The sequence below is a fragment of the Leptonotus elevatus genome, chromosome 6, assembly GCF_054856555.1.
Source record: "Leptonotus elevatus isolate MCC_2025b chromosome 6, RoL_Lele_1.0, whole genome shotgun sequence".
NCBI classification, from domain to species: domain Eukaryota; kingdom Metazoa; phylum Chordata; class Actinopteri; order Syngnathiformes; family Syngnathidae; genus Leptonotus; species Leptonotus elevatus.
This window is the reverse complement of record NC_141244.1, coordinates 18,642,116-18,662,798: the sequence shown is the minus strand read 5'-3', so window position 1 is coordinate 18,662,798 and position 20,683 is coordinate 18,642,116. Positions and strand designations below refer to the sequence as shown.

At 39.0% G+C, this 20,683-nt stretch overlaps 1 protein-coding gene across 3 annotated transcripts in view; it reads right to left on the bottom strand.

The window, feature by feature from the left end:
* Window positions 1-20,683, bottom strand: part of dgkb (diacylglycerol kinase, beta) — a 53,970-nt gene that overhangs the window by 29,656 nt on the left and 3,631 nt on the right. For 2 of the 3 annotated variants that reach the window (XM_086078319.1, XM_086078320.1), the window contains exons 3-17: window positions 18,422-18,498; window positions 17,699-17,719; window positions 17,419-17,566; window positions 16,353-16,490; window positions 15,027-15,076; window positions 13,485-13,559; window positions 13,295-13,414; window positions 12,766-12,883; window positions 11,221-11,309; window positions 10,233-10,349; window positions 8,978-9,076; window positions 8,148-8,249; window positions 5,673-5,746; window positions 3,788-3,862; window positions 422-507 (exon numbers count right to left, since the gene is read on the bottom strand). In XM_086078319.1, coding sequence (XP_085934445.1) covers window positions 422-507; window positions 3,788-3,862; window positions 5,673-5,746; window positions 8,148-8,249; window positions 8,978-9,076; window positions 10,233-10,349; window positions 11,221-11,309; window positions 12,766-12,883; window positions 13,295-13,414; window positions 13,485-13,559; window positions 15,027-15,076; window positions 16,353-16,490; window positions 17,419-17,566; window positions 17,699-17,719; window positions 18,422-18,498 — 1,389 coding nt within the window. Of the gene's footprint in view, window positions 1-421; window positions 508-3,787; window positions 3,863-5,672; window positions 5,747-8,147; window positions 8,250-8,977; window positions 9,077-10,232; window positions 10,350-11,220; window positions 11,310-12,765; window positions 12,884-13,294; window positions 13,415-13,484; window positions 13,560-15,026; window positions 15,077-15,153; window positions 15,272-16,352; window positions 16,491-17,418; window positions 17,567-17,698; window positions 17,720-18,421; window positions 18,499-20,683 lie in introns of those variants that run through there. The other variant, XM_086078321.1, reaches the window with a different exon arrangement.

The following is a 20,683-nucleotide window of genomic DNA, read 5'->3' as shown; positions in this document are numbered from 1 at the left end:
AACGGCGGAGTCCAACTCAAGACACGCTTAGGACCGCCCCCTCATTTGAATAACATTTCGACGTATGGACCAAAACTGCCAAATTAAAAATAAATAAATGACTAAATAAAGGACTAAATAAATAGATAAAAGTAAAAATAAAAACTAATTAAAAAATTCAATACAAATATTTAAATTTATGTATTTAAATATATATATATTATTATTTTTTTCATTTATATTTGTTTATTTTTTTAATAATTTTTTAAAATTACATTTTGTTATATCCGTTTTTATTTTCACTTTTAGTAATTTATTTATTTATTTAGTCATTTATTTATTTAGAATTTTGGATGTTTTGGTCCTCCATAGTCAAGAGGAGTGTAAATAAAGTGTAAAAACAGCCTATTACATCACTGGAAACGGTGAATGGGTGCTGTACCAATAAAGTCCAGGATCCAGCCCACTGTGCCGTCCCCTCCGCACGCCAGCACCCGAAAATCTGGGACATCTCGGAAGAAATTCAACCTGCAAGGAATGGGCAGAGCTTGGACAGTGACAAAGTGTTATAGTTGTTGTACAGTAATAGAGTATCTTGAATAACCTCCACCAAGGCCATACAGTGAACCGCAGCTATATCGAATATTGATTCTAATTTCCTCAATCGATTCGATTTTGATTCACAAGAGTTCAATCCGATATCGATATGGAACACCAATTCTTCTTAAATGTCAAGGACATGATAAAAACTATACAAATATTAAGTACCAAAGTAAATTTTGCGGAGGCAGTAACTGGAACTGATTTAGTTCATTAATGAAAACAATAAGAGAATATTTTCATAATTCTAATTTAATAATTGTAAATATAACCCTAACATATTCTGAATTGTCTTAAAGTGCAATAAGTCAAGTCTTACATCCTAAATTGAAGGAAATACTTTTAAATTTATGTGACCAGTAAATTTCAAGAAAACAGTCAAACAAAACAAAAAATACTCGGCCTTTAAAATTCTATTTTATTCAGAATTTATGGGGGAAAAATTAATATTTTAAAAATCGATTCAATATTGATTATTCCAGCCCTACATGTCGGGATTTTTCAACATTTCCTTTGATTCAAAATGTCTTTGCGACAAGAAAAACTGTGACCGTTAAAACTGTCTTGCGAACATCTTTGCAACCTTGAACAAGCCCTGACGAAAAACAAAACTCGCATGAAGCAAAAAACTCTATAACGCTAAACGTATCATATTAAATACAAGACATTTTGAGCCCTCTATTTCATGAGTATAATTTTTTTTTTTTTCATTAAAACCCTGACGTATATGACCTGACACATGCTTTGCACGGATAATCCGTTAGAGGGCAGTGTCACCCAGCTGATGGCTTTTCCAGCGACCTTGCAAAATTGCCCTAATTGAGAAAGAAGAGACACCTATATACTAATAAATAGTGGGAAATGTTCTTTCTGGTTTTTGGAAATACTAATATGTTTGACGTGTGTTTATTATTCTATTTTTGACAGTTATAAATGTACGAATTTAAAGCATTGTGACCGGATGTCGGAACCAGTTGAGGTGGCTCGGGCATCTGGTTCGGATGCCTCCTGGAGGCTTTCCTGAAGAGGTGTTCCGGGCATGTGCCACCGGCGGGAAGCTAGACTGTTTTTCTCGGCTGGCCTGGGAACGCCTTGGGATCCCGTCGGAGGAGCTGGTTGAAGTGGCTGGGGAGAGCGACCCGACCTCGGATAAGCAGTAGATGATGGATGGATGGATGGATGGTGACCGGATGTATGAAATAAGACACAAATCAAAAGTCATATGTGGAAGTTGATTTTGAAAAAAATAAAATAAAATTTGTCTGTTCAAAAGGACCAATAAATATTCTATTTACAAATTTATTTCATGGTTCAGGTTTTAACACAAAAAAATTCTTGACAAAAAACTGTAATGTCTTATTTTGCGGAGCCAATCAATGATGTCATTGATCGATCAGGTAACTTAAGACATTACAGCCAATCACTGATTTTGCATAAAATGGCAAATTTCAGATCAAGTGTAAAGTCTGCAAATAAAGTAAATTAATTGCAGACTAATTACAGACTGTTGTAGTCATTTCAAAGCAGATTCACAGTCAGTGACACATCTTATTTGGCCATGTATCAGAACCCTTGACGAGTCCTCACCACGCCACTGCGCCCCTTCTAATAATAATAATAAAATTGCCGATCACTCATCTGCTGCCTGGTGCAGACCTAATCGGATCAAAACGGCCAATGTTCAGTTGGACGTCTTCCGTTCCTTCACAATAACAAAGCCCTAACTGAATGAAGGCCCGCATGGCGGCTAAATGACTCGCTCAATTACACCCCGGCCGGGACGGGCAAACCGCATTAAGGAGGCAAACAGACGGCCGCGCACATGAAAGGCAACTTTGGGCCCATTTAAAGAGCAAGAAGCAAACACTTCATTTGCGCTTATCGCGTTAGCCGGGGAGCTAATTGACAGCAGCAGGGTGTGCGCGCGGCCTGCAGTGTCCACTCGGCTAATGCGCCAGAGAAAATATTAACCAGGATGCGGCGGTGCGAGGTCACTGGGAAATTTCTGGGAAAGGATTTTGGACGACAAAGACGACGAAGCGGCATTCCTTTTGCAGGCGGCGTGTGCCGCTCCGCTTTTATTCCTGATAAAGGCGCTGAGGCTCGGCTAATCGAAGCCAAACAACGTAGCGGCACGACGGCGACGCCAACGGCAGATGCCAAAGGCCAACAGGCGAAACCCGACGCATGGAAATCAAACATTCATGGCCTTAATCACAGACAGCCGCCGTCTGGAAACGTCATACTGGCCACTCGGCTCGCTGCTCATCTGTATGCGGGATCACATGTCGTCTCAAAGACACGCGTACGCACTGAAGGCCTCTCACGCATGCAATGCTGCTTATTATGCACAAACAGCTGCTTATTATGCACGAATAATGCAGAATATCACTGCATTTGTAAACAAAAAATAATAAGCAGACGAGATTTTGACTGTGCCTTTCCTACAATGCTTTCCTGTCCAGCCTTACCCAATTTTAGAAGTAAAATGTACCTGACGACAACTTGTCATAAGAAATGTTCTTCTATCATTAAAATCTGGACTTTTTAACTAAATTGCTCCCAAAAACGTATAAATACGTTCTATTTTAAATATTTTAAGTGTATTTATATATATTTTTTACATTTTTTATGCTAGAGCATTCAGAAGGCTTTGATGCAACCTCTCAACTGCAGAGAACGGGTGAAGCAATAGTAGTAATTACAAAACTGGCCAGCAGGTGACAGCATAGTATGAGAGATCAACCAGGGCCATGTTGCAAACAAGCTCATTTACCCACAGTTCTCAACAGGTTTGTGAATAATGATGAAACTTAGCTATATTCTAATGCTAATTGCTGCAAAACAGAAACAGATAGAAATAAACTTTTTCCCCTGAAGAGACTTTAATCTTTCTTTTGGTGGGTTCCACGTTTTTTATATAGCAATATAACCGAATATTGTGTGGACCATGCAAAATCTGTCAAAATCCAGTAAAACAGCCGGGAGCGAAGTGGGTTGCTTCAGTGAAAATGGCTGGGAGTGAATGAGTTAATTTGGGTTGCATGATGTTTTTCTTTGAATTGAGGCCAAGTGCAGTATCTAAATTTGCACTGGAACAGTATGGCCTTTCACTTTATGAGTTTCCAATCAAACAAGACAGACAAAAATGTGTAGGTTGTTTTTCCTTGGCGGAGGTCGAGAATGACTATTTGGCTGCAGTACTTACCCGGGCATGGGTCCATTCTTAGCCAGGTTGTACACCTGTCTCGGGTTTAGGAGGTACTGGAACTTCCTGTAGATCCTGTAGAAGTGTCACATGACCAAATAAGGCAACAACACCCAATTTCCTGTTGATATGACGTGTGACCATATAAGGCTACATCCTCACACTGAACTAACTTCCTGTAGAAGTGTCATGACTGGAAAAAAAAACCCGTCACACAGAATTCCCCGTAGAAATTTCACATGACCAAATAAGGCAACAAAGTCCAACTGAACATTCTTTAGTTACTGTAGAAATGTTACATAACTAAATAAGGCAACATCACACTAAAATGTAACATGGTTAAATGAGGCATCAGCATCACACTGAACTTCCTGTAGATAGTTTTGAAATGTCACATGACCAAATATGGCACCGATGGCACATTGCAGCCATGACTTTGTCATAATGGGCCCTTAAGGCAAGTCGTTCCCGCAAGTGCGACGCGGCGAGACGGACTGGCCGGCGGCGGGGCGGGACATACCCTGAGACCCCTTTAAGGAGAAGCCATTAGAAAGACTAATTCATTTTAATTCCAATTTCATTATGTCAACTGGCTGAAGTCATATTTTGATCTCATAATTTAAACAAATGGGGGGGCCGGCGTAATAAGGAGCGAGTGATGATGTTTCAGTAATAACCCAATTAGCCCGGAGTTACAGCGAGGGCCCGAGTGGCGAGGAGGGGGTCGCAAGCATTGGAAGGGGTAAAAGCGAGCCAAAAGATGACACCTTTTGCTTTCGACACTTGTTATCCGAGCCAGACGATGCGGGATTGCGGTGCGGACGTCTTTAAATTGCTTTGTTCTTATTATCCTTGGGTCGATTAGCTTACATTTTGGATGGCTTTTCCACACTCTAAAAACAGTTGGGTCAAAAAATGGACCGATCCTCTACTTGGGTCGATTTGAGCCAACTTTGAGTCAAGAAATGGATCTTTTAGTGTAAAACAACTTAAAAACATTGGCTAGATCCTTTACTTGGGTCAAAAAATTGGGTCATTTTGTATGAAACAACCCAGAAAGTTGGGTCAAACTGACCCATAAAGTGGATCGGTCCATTTTTTTATCCTTAATTGGGTTATTTTTGACCCAACATTTTTTTTTTTAGAGTGCACGCTCAAAAACTCACTATTTACACTAGAAATGTCAGTTTTTGAATATTCATCCCATTAAGCCAGTTTAACTGAGTAACATGAAATGTGGTAAGCATGCCTTCCAATAACAGACTCACAAAAAAGTCTGCCTGATGAAAAACAGGAAGTATGTCATATTGGTTCGAAGAAGCCATTTTAATGTCATTTTTGGCTAATTCCGGGGTCCTTAAAAGACTAAAAGGATTCACCCTAGAGATTTTTCTTCCATTACTACCAGCCAGGTCTGTCGTCATTGCAAGTAAGTGGGTGAAGAAAATGTGATGACTCACCATAAAACAAAGAAGCGTATTAAGTTAGCCCAACACATCTGAAACAGTTTAACTTATCAACATGAAATTTGGTAGAGATATAATTATGAGCAGACCCACAAAAAAAGTCGATGAGGCCATGCCCGAAAAGGCACATGAAGTCATCCATCTTGGTTTACAGCTGCCATTTTAGGTTCATTTTGAAGATTTTATCTTAAAAGACAGATAGATTTGAACCATAAATACTTAACACCCCAATCCATCTTCAGTGAAGCACTAACAAATTGCACTATTTGTGGCATTATTTATAGCAAATTAATTCAGATTGATCTCTGAAATGTTTGACATATTGAAAAAAAAACTGTAACAGCAAAAACAACTCAGGTCTTCTGAGGCTATACAGAGGCGCTTTTGGTTGCTTTTGTAGAAATAAAGTGTGTGCTCACCTCTCTCCCTGTTTGCCACCGCTCTTCGGATTGACAAACACCAGCAGCGGATGAGTGCCCTCTATTGTCGTGATCTGAACGGGAGATGTCAAAACAAAGCGTCGGTGTTTGGAGACTGCAGGATGCTTTGCGGGAATTCGCTTTCAAGATGTATCCCCTCAAACAGTTTGAGCACGCACATGCAGCGCGGCTTCATTGCACCCACCGAAAACTCTACACAGCTCTCGAGTTCCTGGTATAGTAGCCTTCATATCTCATTTAAAAAAAAAAAAATTTGGGGGGGAGATATTCAAATATGAACGCCAAAATTTGCTACTATTGAATGCAAAAAAAAACAGTATTGTTGTGGCATGTCACAGAAATTTCCTAATTCTACACTAAAAACAACTAGGTCACAATTGAGGCTTATTCAATTATTAGCAAACGTTGGGTCAAATGAATAACCCACAAACCAACCCAAGGTCAAATGAATAACCTACAAATTTGTGGGTTATTAATTTAATTTGACCCAGCATTTGGGGCTAAATACTTCAAAAGGTTGGGTCAGTTCATTTTTGATCCAATTCAATGGGGTTATTCAACTAACCCAAAAAGTTAGGTCAAATGACTAACCCACAAAACAACCCCACATTTTTATTTGTGGGTTATTAATTTAATGTGACCCAACTTTTTGGGTTAGTTGAATAACACAATTGAATTAAGTCAAAAATGAACCGACTCATTGACCCATTAACTGACCCATTGAATCAGGTTAAAAATGAACCGACCCAACTTTTGGAGGTATTTAACTCCAAAAGTTGGGTCACATTAAATAATTGTCACAAATGTCACAAATTGTCACAAATGAATAACCCACAAAACAACCCAACAATGAGTTTGATTTGTGGGTTATTCATTTAATTTGACCCAACATTTTGGGTCAAATAACTAAAAAGTCGGGTGGTCCATTTTTGACCCAATGTGGGTTATTTTTGACCCAACTGTTTTTAGGGTGCATGAAGCTGACCCAGGGATCAATCAGATTTTGATTTACGGTATTTCCATTTGTTCAAAATCTCACCTTTGATCTTATTTCTATTCGCAAATGCTTGCATTGGGTCTAACTCCCGAACACCCGCGACTCGCTAGATTTGACTGCACTCGCAATACTCGTTAGTCAGCGCGTGCTAATTGGCAGCCGCTTGGTCTTCTGTGACGCGGGGGGGAATCACTTCCCAGGCTCAGAGAGCGCCGCCGGCCCAAGCTCGCAAAACGCCAACCCAAACAAGCTCTAATCCGCCGGCCCTTGTTTGAACGGGGCCCTTGCCGCCGCCAGGACCCAACCCCCCACCTCCCCCCCTCTCAGCCCGACCCCCCCGCTCCTTCTTGACACAGATGAAGCGCTTAACTCTCCCTTGTCTGCTATCCCAGCAGGCCGAGGGGGGAATTAACGAGCTCCCCGTCCAGCCCCGGAGTGATCCATTACTTCCTGTAATTATAAATAATAATCTTGATTATTACGCTGGTTAGCCGGCGAGGGGCAGAGACGGATGTGGCCCGGGATGCGATTCATCATCGCCGTTGCGAGACGAGCAGTCGCCACGGACGCCGTAATGGCTGACAGATATCACAAGAGAGGACCGCGGACAGGACAAGCCGGGATAAGGAGACTTGCTCGCAGCTGCTCATGTGCGCCTCAAAAGTCAACAAATCGTGTACATTTCATGTTTCACCTTTCAGGGCATCGCTGATGTTGCTCCATATTAGTAGCAATAGAGCTTTTGTTGTGTTTTAGTTAACAGAGCGCCATCGTAATAGCGTGAGATGATCGTAAGGCAACAACGTGGGGACCAACTCCCAGGATTTATAGTTCACCTTTCCCTGAATCAAAATAAGTGATGGTCAATTTGTTGGTATAACTGATAATAATAAATCACATGCAGGGACAATTATGTAATTATGTGATGAGGAGATAAGAAAATGGTCTGGTTTCACAGTTATAATCACAACCTCTGAGGACAACCGTCACTGCGACGGCTGTTTGGCGACCACTTTGACTTATCAAAATGGCTCAATATGAAGTCAATCACACAAACTTTTAAAACGTGTTTTTAGAGCATAACAATTCAACTAATGAAGAATTCACAATCTCCTTCCTGAAAAGTAAACACTTATTACTGGTATTTATTATAAAATATTAATTTAAATTTTATAGTATATAATATTTTACTTTATTTCCTAAGAAGACACTAGTGTGAAATATTTATTACTTTATTGTTGAGGTTGTGTTTTTAGTTTATTATTATTCTTTTTTTTTTTTAATCATTGAATATTTGTGTTAACAAAAAAAAAGCACATTTATGTACCTGTTTTTTTCCGCTTAATGTGAAACAAGAGCTTAAAACCAAGGTAGTGTATGAAGTGTCATTTATGCCGTACCGTAACAGCCCTACGCTCTCACATTGGCTCTCATCAATGTAAATACGTGTACATTACCTGCAGGCCTTGACCATCCACCGTGACCGAGTTGGCTCTCTGCACCTTTGCGCGGCTCGACTGGCTGCAACGTGAGTCCTTCCTCAGCGTTGACTGCCTTTCCTGCCCGTGAACAATGCCACATATACCTTAAAATAATGTACACACTGAAATGTGTCATTGGAAAAACTCAGGTCAATACAATGACATTTGGATTATTTAATTTGATCACAAATCATCTTTCCCCATTCCACCACAAGACAATTTGAAAAGACATCACAAGGAAATTTGTCATGTGTTTTTTTAATAAGGAAAATAGCACTCTACGGTATTTTATATTAAATACACAGAAATAAAATGCAGCAAATGAAACGGGTGGATCATGACAATGACATGCGCATTGTGCTGCTGTTGCTCGCGTGTGCAGCAAATTTGATGACTTAACACAATAGAAAAATGTCGCAAATGTGCTGCAACAATATTAAGGTCGTCCTTTTCCCCCCAGACGATAAAGAATATATGCGTCTGAGTATGGTTGCATGCTCGATCTGCACGCGTCACTGCCCCCTTTTGTGTTCAAGTATGTCATTTAAAGGTTTTAAAATAAAAGGAAAAAAAAAGAAAAAATTATGTTCACAATTAAGAGATTTGTGTGCTTCTTACGTATAACTTGAATGAACGAGCCATCAATTGGAAGGCAGTTGTCGCCAGATTCAATATGCAAAAAGGCCATCACTTTGTGACAATTGATCACTCCGATGAGCTGTTAGTTAGCAAATCGCAAACAGGAAGTGACAAACACAAACGAATGGCAACGAAAAAGGCTTTTTCTAGTAAATGGAGGGTCTCACCAGGACGACGGGAAAGATGGAGCTGGGGGGCAGGATGTGATCCTTTAGAGGTCCACAGTCACACTCGGGCTTCACGTGGGAGGCACACTTGTTATGGAGCTGCGAGATTCCATACGTAGCATTAGTACGAGTGGGAGTATTCCACGTCAAAACAAACAAACGTATTCGTGGTTTGGAAATGATCGAATTAATCGCATTTGATGTCCAGTATACGTAAAGTTAAATGACTTGAATTGTGATCAATTGTTGCTGTTCCACCAAAGTCCTGCAGGTGCTGATTTATAGTGTAACCTTGTTAAAACAAATCAAGGTGATTGCAATTTTGTCATCTGTGGATGTTTGGTCATAGCATAAGCTTGGAAGACCTTTATTTCTTTTTTTTCTTCTCTTTTAATAAGTGGGATTTTTTTTTTTTAAGTTACGGTTGTTCATTCATGTCCTAGCTACATTTCAGATTTCTATAGTTTAATATTATTATTATTATTATTATTATTATTATTATTATTATTATTATTATTATTATGTACTTATTTATTTTCAGTGTACAGGCAAGTCTGACTTTTTTGTTGTTGTAGTACCACATTATGCCATAACATGCCAGGCAGCAATGCATACAACTGGACGAGATGTAGCTTAATTAAAAGAAGAGGCAGAGAAGGTCCCCAAAGCTTCAGTAGTAGTCGTCGTCATCATTCCCGTAGAACAGAGAGAATATATCCCTGTTGTTCGGCATTTATTAAAGTAGCAGTTTTTTGAAAGTTGAAAATGACCATAACATGTACGGTATGTTAATTCCCATTAGCCTGTCAATGGAGTTTTGCATGTTAGCATTCAGCTAGCAGACTTTCGTTAGATGAGATTTCATCGTTTGGATGTTTACATTTGTAATGTTTAATTCTCTTTGGTTTTAAGTATCAGTTTTATAGTAAAATTCAACTAGGGTTGACAAATAACCAGCTTGTCTATGTTGTTGTTGACTTTTGGATGGTCCCTTCAGGGCTCACCTAAAAAGGCTTTCGGCTCTGGATTGAATGTGCAATTCTAAATTTAAATATATGCATTAAACTCCCAGTCTAGTTATTACCGCATTGTAACTGTACGCCATTTTGGTGCTTGTTTGCATATTGTCACCCTCACACAGCCATTTAACATGTTGTCTTGCGCGAGTGCAAATTGGCAAAGAAGGTGTAACTAAATAAATAAATAACTCTTGACAACAACGAGGTGGCCTCTCGTGGTTGTGTTCTCTCCTCACCGTGATTTGACACCACACGCAATGGAGCCCAGTTAGGCCCTGGTAACACTTAATGGTTTTGTGGCACTTGTCACACTTGGTGGGGCAGTTCCCTTCCACCCAGAAGTGATGCATGACCTGCAGAGGGAGTGACATAGTAAGAAAAAAAGTACAGACCTCACACCCTGGAATTAAAGGTGAAGTCAACCTTCAGCATTTCTTGACAATAATCTTGTTAGATGTGACGTCACTCGTCTAAACATGACATTCTGATTAATATTACAATTGTGGAATATGAGTTAAGCAGCAAAAGCCAGCTGTGTCTCACAGCTCCAGGAAACAGGTGAGCTGTGATTGGTCGTTGCCTGAGCCCTGAGCAACTGTGATGTCATCTTCAGGTGAAGGCAAGTGGCAAAATGGCCGCCCCCTGAGATGGATAAAAAACGGCTGGATTTCGCTGCTTAACTCATATTCCACTAACGCAATATTAACCAGAATACCATATTTAGACAAGTGGGGCTGCATAGAACATATTATAGTCAATATATTTGGGGGAGGGGGGGGGGGGGGTTACTTACCCTAGCTCAAGTATAGATTGCTTAATAGTTTGGTAAAAGTAAATAAAAACATTTAATCTGATTTAGATCATTAGTAATAAAAAAAATAAAATAAAAAAATAAGTAAATAAATAAATAGCAATTGGACTATTTTTCAAACTCTAAGCTCCTGCTTAAAACTCAAACTCGTAAATTGTGGCACTCATAAGTCAAAGTTAATACTACATCAAAACGAGTTCAATAAAAGTAATGTCAATTTATGCTTCATTACTTTCCAACAATGGGAAAAAAAGGCACCGAAAAGAAAAACAATTACGAGCAAAGCAAAAAGGTTTGTGGATGAGTCGCTTGCTGCTGCTAATTAGCAATGCTAAGCATGCAATAAGAGAGCAGCGGGGCCCTCGGAGACCGCCAGCGCGCCGACGAGTGCGCCGCACTCCAATTGGACGCACCTCAGTGTTTTTCTTGGACTTGACGTAGGTTTTGATGCAGGAGGGCGGCGCGCGGGCCACGCAGCGCTCGTGGACTGTATACTTGCAAACTGGAGAGACCACACGACGACAACACCATTGGCGGAAAATAAGAGGTTTTTTTGTTAGGAGTGTGCGCGGTGTGCCGGCGAACGCATAAACAAAGTGAGCTTTGTCAACCTGCGAGGTGACCGCTGGACATGTCTTCTTTTTCTTGATTTATTCGTTTGGCTTAAACCTCACATCCGTGCACATCAGTTGTATTTATAAAGATAATTTGTTACAAAAGATGTCATGAGATATGTTGGTTAAAATATACGGCTTTCAGGCTGTTCACAACTTTTTCTACATTATTAGGTGCAATGAATCAGTCATGTTCACTGGTAAATGTATTAATTATGATCATTACAATTTTAATAAATAATAAATAAGCAGTGTTTCTTTATTACTTAAAAGTGAATATATGCAGTCAGCAATTGGCGATGATTAAAAAACAAAACAAAAGTGACCATATGCAAAATAATTCACTGTCTTAATGAGCTGTATAATTTATCTTAATTGTATAATAGCCGTCACTTGAGACTTACAGTATTTATTCATTATTTAGTTTTATTTAATTTAACTACGTATCAGGCAATTAGGTCAGTGATCGTTTTTTTTTAGAATTGAATATGTGCCAATAAAGTACTATATTTTGCCTGTTGTTGTTTTTTTACTTAAAAGTAAGCGCCTGTCAATTATGTCAGTAGTTTTAGTTTTTTTTGTTAATTCTTTTTATTTATTCATTTATTTACATTTGAATAAAAAGTGAATATCTGACCAAGTCCCAGCCTTTGAACTTGATTTAGTTTTCTTTTTGTTTAGTCTTCAAAAGTACATGTCTGATCATTTAGGTCAGTCTTTTTTGGGGGGGGAGGGGGGGGGGGGTTACATTACTTGAAATGTATGTCTATCAATGAAATAATTAACTTGAAAATTGATTATGTTTTTCTAATCATTCAAAAGTGAATATATAATATAATATTTAGGTCAGCGATATTGATTTTTTTTTCCACATTGTATTTAAAAGTATACCAATAAAGTCGCTTAATTTTAAAAGTGATTTATTGGCTTTTTTAAAAAAATTATTATTATTCAATATCTGCCACTAGAAACCGCCTCTGTTGCAATAATTACATTTTAATTACTCCAGCTTCTCCACCATATAAAGCATATTTTAAACGTATTCGTATCAGTGCCCTAAAAAATGTCATCCTATTTCTTTGTTTGTCTGTGGCGGTGGCGCCCCATTGCAGGTGTGTATACAAAAACGCTGCTTTACATACCCTATGCTCATTATGTACGTATGGAAATGAGATGGTCGTTACCATACACGCTCACGCCAGCACCAGTGAATAAAATAAATACAACAGGTCATTCAAAATGGTGGACTGAAAATGTGACAGATTTTGGAAAATGTCGGCAAAACTTCGATCCCTTATTAACGGTGATTTGACTGTGTGTGAATTGCAGAGCATCTCCACTCACACGAGCAGCAGAGCCCTTGCTTGCCGAGGCCGATGAGCATGTTGAGACAAAGGTTGCAGTAGGCCGGCTTGTTGAAGTGCTTCAGGCGCCACACGTGCTGACCGTCATCTTTCACATTCTACAAACGCAACACACCATTAGCCAAAGTTTGTTCAAGTAGCTCCAGGGCGACCTATCTGATAAGGGTTGAGTTTACGTCGGGTTTACTGCCATCGCAATGCAATTAAGTTCACCGTTGCAGAAAATTCACAGAGTAGATAAAACAGTGTCAACTGTCACTTTTTTTGTTTATCCGTTCTGTTCCATTAGATCCAAAAGGGACTTGTTGTATAATGTGTTTTAATTCTTTGGAAAAGCATCAACACATTTCAACACAAAACTACAGAATCTTGTCAAATGCCTCCACCTAGTGTACATTATTTGAACTGCACCCATGCTCAGCTTCTCTATCTAATTGCAAATAGTCATTTTTTTGTGGATAGTATGTGCCAGTGTGAGTATTCACAGACAGACGCCTTTGTGTACTCGCCGTCTCCAGACCCAAGAGAACCAGAAGTGGGATGGTGGTCATCCCTCCTTGGATCCACTCCTCCAGAGACACGGTACCGTCGCGGTCGTAGTCGATCTCATGCATCATTTCCTGGAGGATCTATTAGGAAATATTGTAAATGAAGCTCTGTTTTAAATAGTATTTTTATTTTCTGGGTTTGCGCTCTTACGGGTTTGAGTTCCGTCACGTCCCATTCCAGGTACTCGGCCACGTGCATCATCTGCGAGATGATGTGCTCCAGTTCCTGCACACACACACACACACACACATTTTTTAAAGACAGTATTTAGCTGGCCTTGTAAGCTGCTGTTAATGTGCTGATGGCGGACGCATAATAACAGGCTGGAAATGTCAGAGGAGGTGGTGCGAAGAGCTCAGTGGCTTAATTACAGTGTTTGTTGTTTTCTTTCCAGAGAGATGCAGAGCAGCTGACATTATTACGAAAGGTCATCACGGGGTCACTTGTGACGATGCTGAGGTGCTTCATAATGTGGTGAGCGTCATTCAATATCAAACATACATTGGTGAAAAGCATGAAGGGAATATTATTACAGCAAAACTTGAGAGATCTGTGATGTGTGTGTGTTTTATTTGGTGTTGTTGGCACTTTGATTCCCCTCGCTCGAGATAATTATGGGATCCAGAGCTAATAACGGGATACTAATGATGGGATATACAAGATTGTCCCTCGAAGGCTCCAATTTCGCCCCCGCAAGAATGTTGTCATACAAAATTGCCGTGCTCGCTCTTCAAATTTCACTCATTCACAAATGTGTACCACTGAATTTTGGAAACATCCATTTAAGGCTAGGATGACTTTGCGAGAAACTCAAATACTGTTGAAAAACTCAAAACGTATATGCATAAATTGTTTAAAAAACTTGAATTATGACAAAAAAAAAGAGAGGGATGAAGACAAATATACGGATACCGTGTTTAGTTAATTAGGCAAGGGACAGATCATTTCGGCATAATCACGTCAAAATAGCATCCTTAGCAGGAAGATGGCGGCAAAAACATGTCAGCCTCTTGTAAGGTGAGGCTCAAGCCATGTAACAACATTTATGATTACTGGACCGATGATTATATATAAAAAAAAAAAAAGTATGTTGATGTGATGGAACATATTTTTTGCATATTAATGAAATATGTAGTGGATTTTTAAATTTAATTTATTACTATACTAGTTCACCACTAGCTTGAGCTAAATACTAAACACCGTCAATTTAATAATCCCATCACAAATCTAATAGCAATCGCGTTTGTGATTGACGTGGTGAAAGACGTCCAAAAATCCTTTCATTTCTGTCAAAAAATTATTATTATTATTATTTACACTTATAGTTATTTGCTGAATTGTAGGCGGAACTGAATGTGTGCATCGCACAGAACAAGGTAGGCTTCCAATATTGTATCTTTGTTGTTTTACTTTTGTATGTCAAATTGTCAGTGATAGCAAAAAATGTATCAAAATCCAGGTGAAGCAAAATTAGCCAACTGAGCATTTAATCTTTTAAATAAGATCTCTCACATTATATTTTTTTTAAACAGAAAAAGACAAGCTTCCTTCTCAAATTATCCCAGACAGATATTTTACATTTCAGACAACCAGATTCACATAGTGAAATAACTTAAGACAACCATAATCATCTCTCCATACATTGCTCCTTGTTAGTCTGAAAATATATTAAAAAGTAAAATAAATATTTACCGAGCTGTCCAAAGAGCCGTTTCCGTCTGTGTCATAGAGGCGAAACATAACTGAGGAGAAGGAGAAAAAGATGTTATCAACATTGTGAGCTGTCATAACCCTTTTAAAAGTTACGCAAGATATTCACGCTTATCGTTGCAGTTGACTCTTAACACGGATGATGACAAAAATAACAACATGAGCAGGCTTTCATGTTAGCAGGGAATTACATAAGCTAACACTGCTGACTTCATGACAACAAGGAGTTATAATGGCCTCTTTCTTGCTGGGGCCACACCGGGAACAGAAAGTGATGTCTCATGTCGATGCTCCGACAACGAAGTCATTGTTAGGAGGGAGAATGGGCAAAATGTATAGTGAGAAAACACTTTCACAACTTCCTTTTCAAAAGACTGCTACCATTGGAAAACTCGTTTTACACAGGAACAGACAACATGTAGCCTAATAATGGTAGATTACAAAAAAATAAAATAAAAATAATCAAGTCGTAAGTAGAAGACGATAGTACTATTTAGTACTTAAATATTAATATTTTATGTTATTTTATGGATGGAGATGAAGTGGTTGAATAAAATAAATAAATAATATATTTAAAAATAAAAAACAGGCAGCGGAACAGAGTAACTGCAGTTCTTAGACTGACCAGCAGAGAGCACCGTCAACATGACTAAGCTACACACAACAGTGGCTTCAGCCAGAATATTTATCGTTGAATTCAATTAAATAAATTATTCATTTAGCAAAGTTGACTGATAATTTAGCAAAGAACAAAAAGTAAATACATATTCTGTTAATTGCTCAATTTTACTTACACAAAATAAGATTTTCTAAATCCAAATTTTCTTGTAGAATTTAATCTTTACAGAAATACTTTGAAAATAACAATAAGAAAAGTAATTGTATAGAGCTTAAAAAAAGTATTTTGTGTCTTTTATTTTTACTGCTTTTTTAAATAATTTTTTTTACAATTTTGTTTTGGGTTGCTTATTTGTTTTATTTCTTACAAAATAATAAAAAATTGTAAAACAGTTGTTGATATACTTTGATACTAATATTGTTTGCAGATTTTCATGTATGTTCATACTAAAGTTTCACAAAAATTTTGAAGAAAAGAAAAAAAACCTGTGCAATCAAATTGTTATTGTCTCATGGCCCAGGTGTAAACAAACCTTTATTACATGTCATCTGACAAAGACAGGCATTGAGAAAATGGATGAACAATATGTGACTTTTATTTTAGTCACTCACCTAACCCATTATTTGCCAACACTATAAAATAACCCATTGAACACTGATGTTTCACACGTGTAATATGTCAGCACTCACACTCCAGCTTGTCCTCAGGCCGTCCTCCTTCCAGCAGCGACAGGTAGCAGACGATGTCTTTCAGCTGCACCGTGCTCGGCGGCCCGGGTAGGCCGATCGTCCTCAGTGGGGTGGAATTGCTTTTGATCAGCTTGAGGCCTGCGGCGAGGAAGGGGGCGACATAAAGTCAAATCTGCAACCGGGATGTCTCTCATGTTGGTGGGGAGGCCTGACATCAGTCATACAGAAACAGTGGCATCGATCAATAGCACAGCTGTGGCTTTTTTTTATTTTTTATTTTTTATGTTTATGACTCATCAACCTTATTGTAATATCTATCTGATCTTGAAAACTGAGAGCTACTCTTTGGGGACTGATTAATTTGAAGAGCCACTAGTTTGATACACAATTGCGAAATAACACATTTATGCAAATTATTTTGATTTTAATCTCATCGCCGCTGTGCCTGCTAGCTTGTCACCACAAGCTATCATTTGTCATGTGCTACGTTACTGACCGATTTAAATTTGTTGGACAATTTCAGACAGTTTCTTACACAAAAAAATAATAAAATAACTCATTAGCTTCTTTAATTAAACAAGGGGTGTCTAAACGTTTTCTTCCGACAGCCACGTACAGAAAAATAATAGAAGTAGGAAATGGTCACTTTGATATATTTTATTTATTTAAAACACTAAATCAATAAACAAGCGGAGGTAAAGATATACGAAGCTACTATATATTTATTTTTATTTAGACAGTAGTTAAAAAAACAGCAATTTAACTAAGCAAACTGTAAAGGACTTTTCAGGATTTTAGGGTGGCCAATAAACAAGGAAGTAAGAGAAGACAACAAACTTCTCTTTTCTTCTCTTGCGTTGCCACCTAGTGTAAAAAGCAAGTATTGCAGCAAAATGCAGGCTCTGGAGTCAACGACAAGCTTAAACTTACTTAACCTTCTTTCCAGCAGTCAAACAAATGAAACAAACACTTTTCAAGTGAAACCGTTACGGAAAATCACTTAGTGGAGTATTTAGCATAGCTATAAATTGAACGCAAGCGATGGTACGTTAGTGTAAACTCCTACCAGAGACTTTGGGCTTGTCGGAGGACGAAGACGGGCTGGCATGGTCCTTGTTGCTAAAGGACATAAAGAGATGCTGGCAGAACTCCTGCGGCAGCTCGCTTTCCAGGAAGGTCTGCATAAACACCTTGAAGCCCTCAAAGTCAATCTCCTGGTTGAGCACACATAACGCAGAGGATGAAATATGCTCTTTGAAATGTGATCAATTCACATTTTTGCAGCTTGCAGTGTTCTATATCAATGAAGGAGTTGTCCGCGGGAAAAAGGAGGAAGTAACACTCACCTGGCTGAGGATTTCCTGTTTCTGTCAAAAAGAGAGAACATACAGAGGATTGGCACATACAGTAACTGTATCTACAAAGTAGTCAATGCCTCAAAAGTGCAACAATGTCTTGGAAAAGTGTTTCAAAGAATCATTAAGCGTGATCGAATTGTCTTTAATTATTTTGAATTCATTTGTATTTATTATTAAATAATTATGTGTTATCTATAAAACTAATAAACTATGTTAACTCATTCACTGCCATTGACGGCTATAGACGTCAAAAATTAATTTGAACTATTTCTGTTAGTTTCACATTTTTTTCCTTTTTTCCAACAAGAGTATGAAAACCTAGAAAAAAATGTATTGTACATTTAAAACAGATGTAAAATTTGTGATTAATCTTGAGTTAACTGGTGAAGTCATGTGATTAATTACAATTAAAAATGTTAATCGCCTGATGCCCCCTAATAAAAAGAAAAGAAAAGATTATTAAAAATTAGGGGCGTCAGACGATTACATTTTTCAATTGTAATTAATCGATTAATCACAAATTTTGTATCTATTCTAAATGTACAATTAAAAAAATCTAGGTTTTCGTACTCTTGTTAACAAAAGTGGAAAAAACGAATAGAACTAGTTCAAATGAATTTTTGACGTCTATGGCCGTCAATGGCAGTGAATGAGTTAAAAATAATACCCTGCAATACTGTGTTGGGATGATAGGTGACGAATTGCACAAACCTCTTCAGGATTGTATTTGGCCAGCACACCATCGCCGTGGAACTCCTGCAGCACATCTTTCAGCTTCTTGCTCGAGTCTGACGACAGATCAAAGACGCACAAAACTGAATCGGTGTGCGTGCTTGCGTGCTCGTGTGTGTCTAGCTTCAATTCAACATCCCATGTAAGATGTTCATTGCAATACGCGGGAGCACTTGTCATCATTCCTGAATGCCATGGCAACACAATCCATAACCATAATGGAGTGTGTGCGTGTGTGCGTGTGTTTGTCGCATTCTACAGATCTTATTAAAACGATTTTGTTGCAGTAAAGCAGCACTTTGGGAGGCATTATTGTGCGTTATGAATGTGCACACTTGACAAGCATAGAATATTCCACAACCTACTGCAGTTGCTGAAACACAAATGGTACAAATCTGTTCTCTGTGCCCACTCACATTTGTGTTCGGTCTTAAACTATATCTGCTTTTTGCGTGATTTTAATACATTCAGAAACTTGTTGATTTGATGACATTGTTTAGCATGCTGGACAAAACCCCTCCCCCCCAAAATCAAAATCCGATATTACCGCTCCACAACAAGTATGTCGGATTATTACTAAATGCAGCCCGCATGTTCATATTGCCACACAGACACACACGTATTAGCATTTTAGCATCCGGCACAAAATTCAGCACGCATATAAATAAAATGTTCTGAACCTATGCTCTGAAAGGCACAGGTAGTTCGCCAATTTGGTTTGAAGGTGTTTTATTTTGAGGATTTAGTTAACGGCGCCGATATTTAGCATTTTTTTGGGGGGGGGGGGGGGGGGATAACGTGGCTAGCCACCGAGTTGAAAAATGTTAGTATTCGACATAAGAGTGTCCGTTTATTGTGAAATCCAGAGTAACATATCTACGTGGGGAGTGCACATGCCTGAAAGCTACGTACGTAGTTCATTCAAGCAAACAACCAAAGTAGTTATGGGAGTATTTAGCCGGCATTAACAGAAATATTTGGTCGGCTAACGTCTCGCAATTGTCCAGCTAACGTCGTGCTAGTGTAACAATTTGTAGTGTGGCACCGGGTTTTTGTTGTGACTATGCAGCACTTTTTCATTTTGGCCATCAATATATTTAATGCCATGGACGTGTACGCGCATTGCGACGAGTGGTAGCGCCGAGAAGCCTACTGTTTTTGTATTTCATATTAATAAAGTAAGCCTGTGGACTTCCAGTTCCTTTGTTGCTCTCCAGTTTTTGCTATCAAGCTGCGCCGTCCATGGCTGATTAGCCACCGCACGTTACACCAGCAATAAACAAAAGGGAATTTGCAAACTTGGACACCGGACCTGCGAGACAAACTAGCTTAGCGCCAGCAAGGATAACCTGAGAGATTAACTATCTTAGCGCTAACTAGAACGAGGCTCGTAGCAACAAAAATGGGTTTAAAATGGAACCAAAGAAAAGCGAAAACATCCTTTGCTCTGCCAATGAGCAGGCTACGGCGTGGGATCCTCAAGGTTACAGTAAGTCATTTTCAACTAAAAAGGTTAACCTTTCCATGTGTTGACGCGCTAGTGTAGGCTACACTCTGCTACACTTGAATGAGATAAGTGAATATGGCTCAGTAAACATAAGTCATGAAAAAGTGCTACACATGTTCTTTTCAGCAAAACCCATTCGAGTTGATTCGGTGGCTAATATCAATACGAATAGGCAAATGTGCAAATCCAAGCTCTACTACCTACGAAGTTTTATCGCTTGGAACACTGCCCCCTTCAACAGCTTTGACAGTAGGCTACTAGCAAAGTTTGTTTGGAAGGACACGTGGGCAGCACGAGGCTCCCTGCCAGGCAGCGCCTTCATATTTTCCACACTACGTCTCGCTGCGCGTCAACATTTTGGAGAGGGACGTAAACCGCGGGCACGGCGCGGTGAAAGCGGCATGATGGATCACTGGCGGCGCTCACATTAAACGCTCCAGCGTCTCCATCTCGGTGCCAAAATCATCAGCATCGCAGTGCACGTCATTACAGGAGGAAATTGGAAAAGAGAATACATGACAGGAGCGCCGTTCAGTTGAATTGTGCTGCATTTGTTGCGGTTCGAAGCGGCGAACTGCAAAAACAAAAGACTTTTCTAGAAAGAATATATACATATGAAAGCTTCAAACGATCATTAAGTGTGATGTCAGCAAATGGTGAAATGGAACTCTGTGTTCAAATAACAAAGGTGGCGCTAACCCCTCTGTGCATAGCCAATTAAACGCCTGAAGATC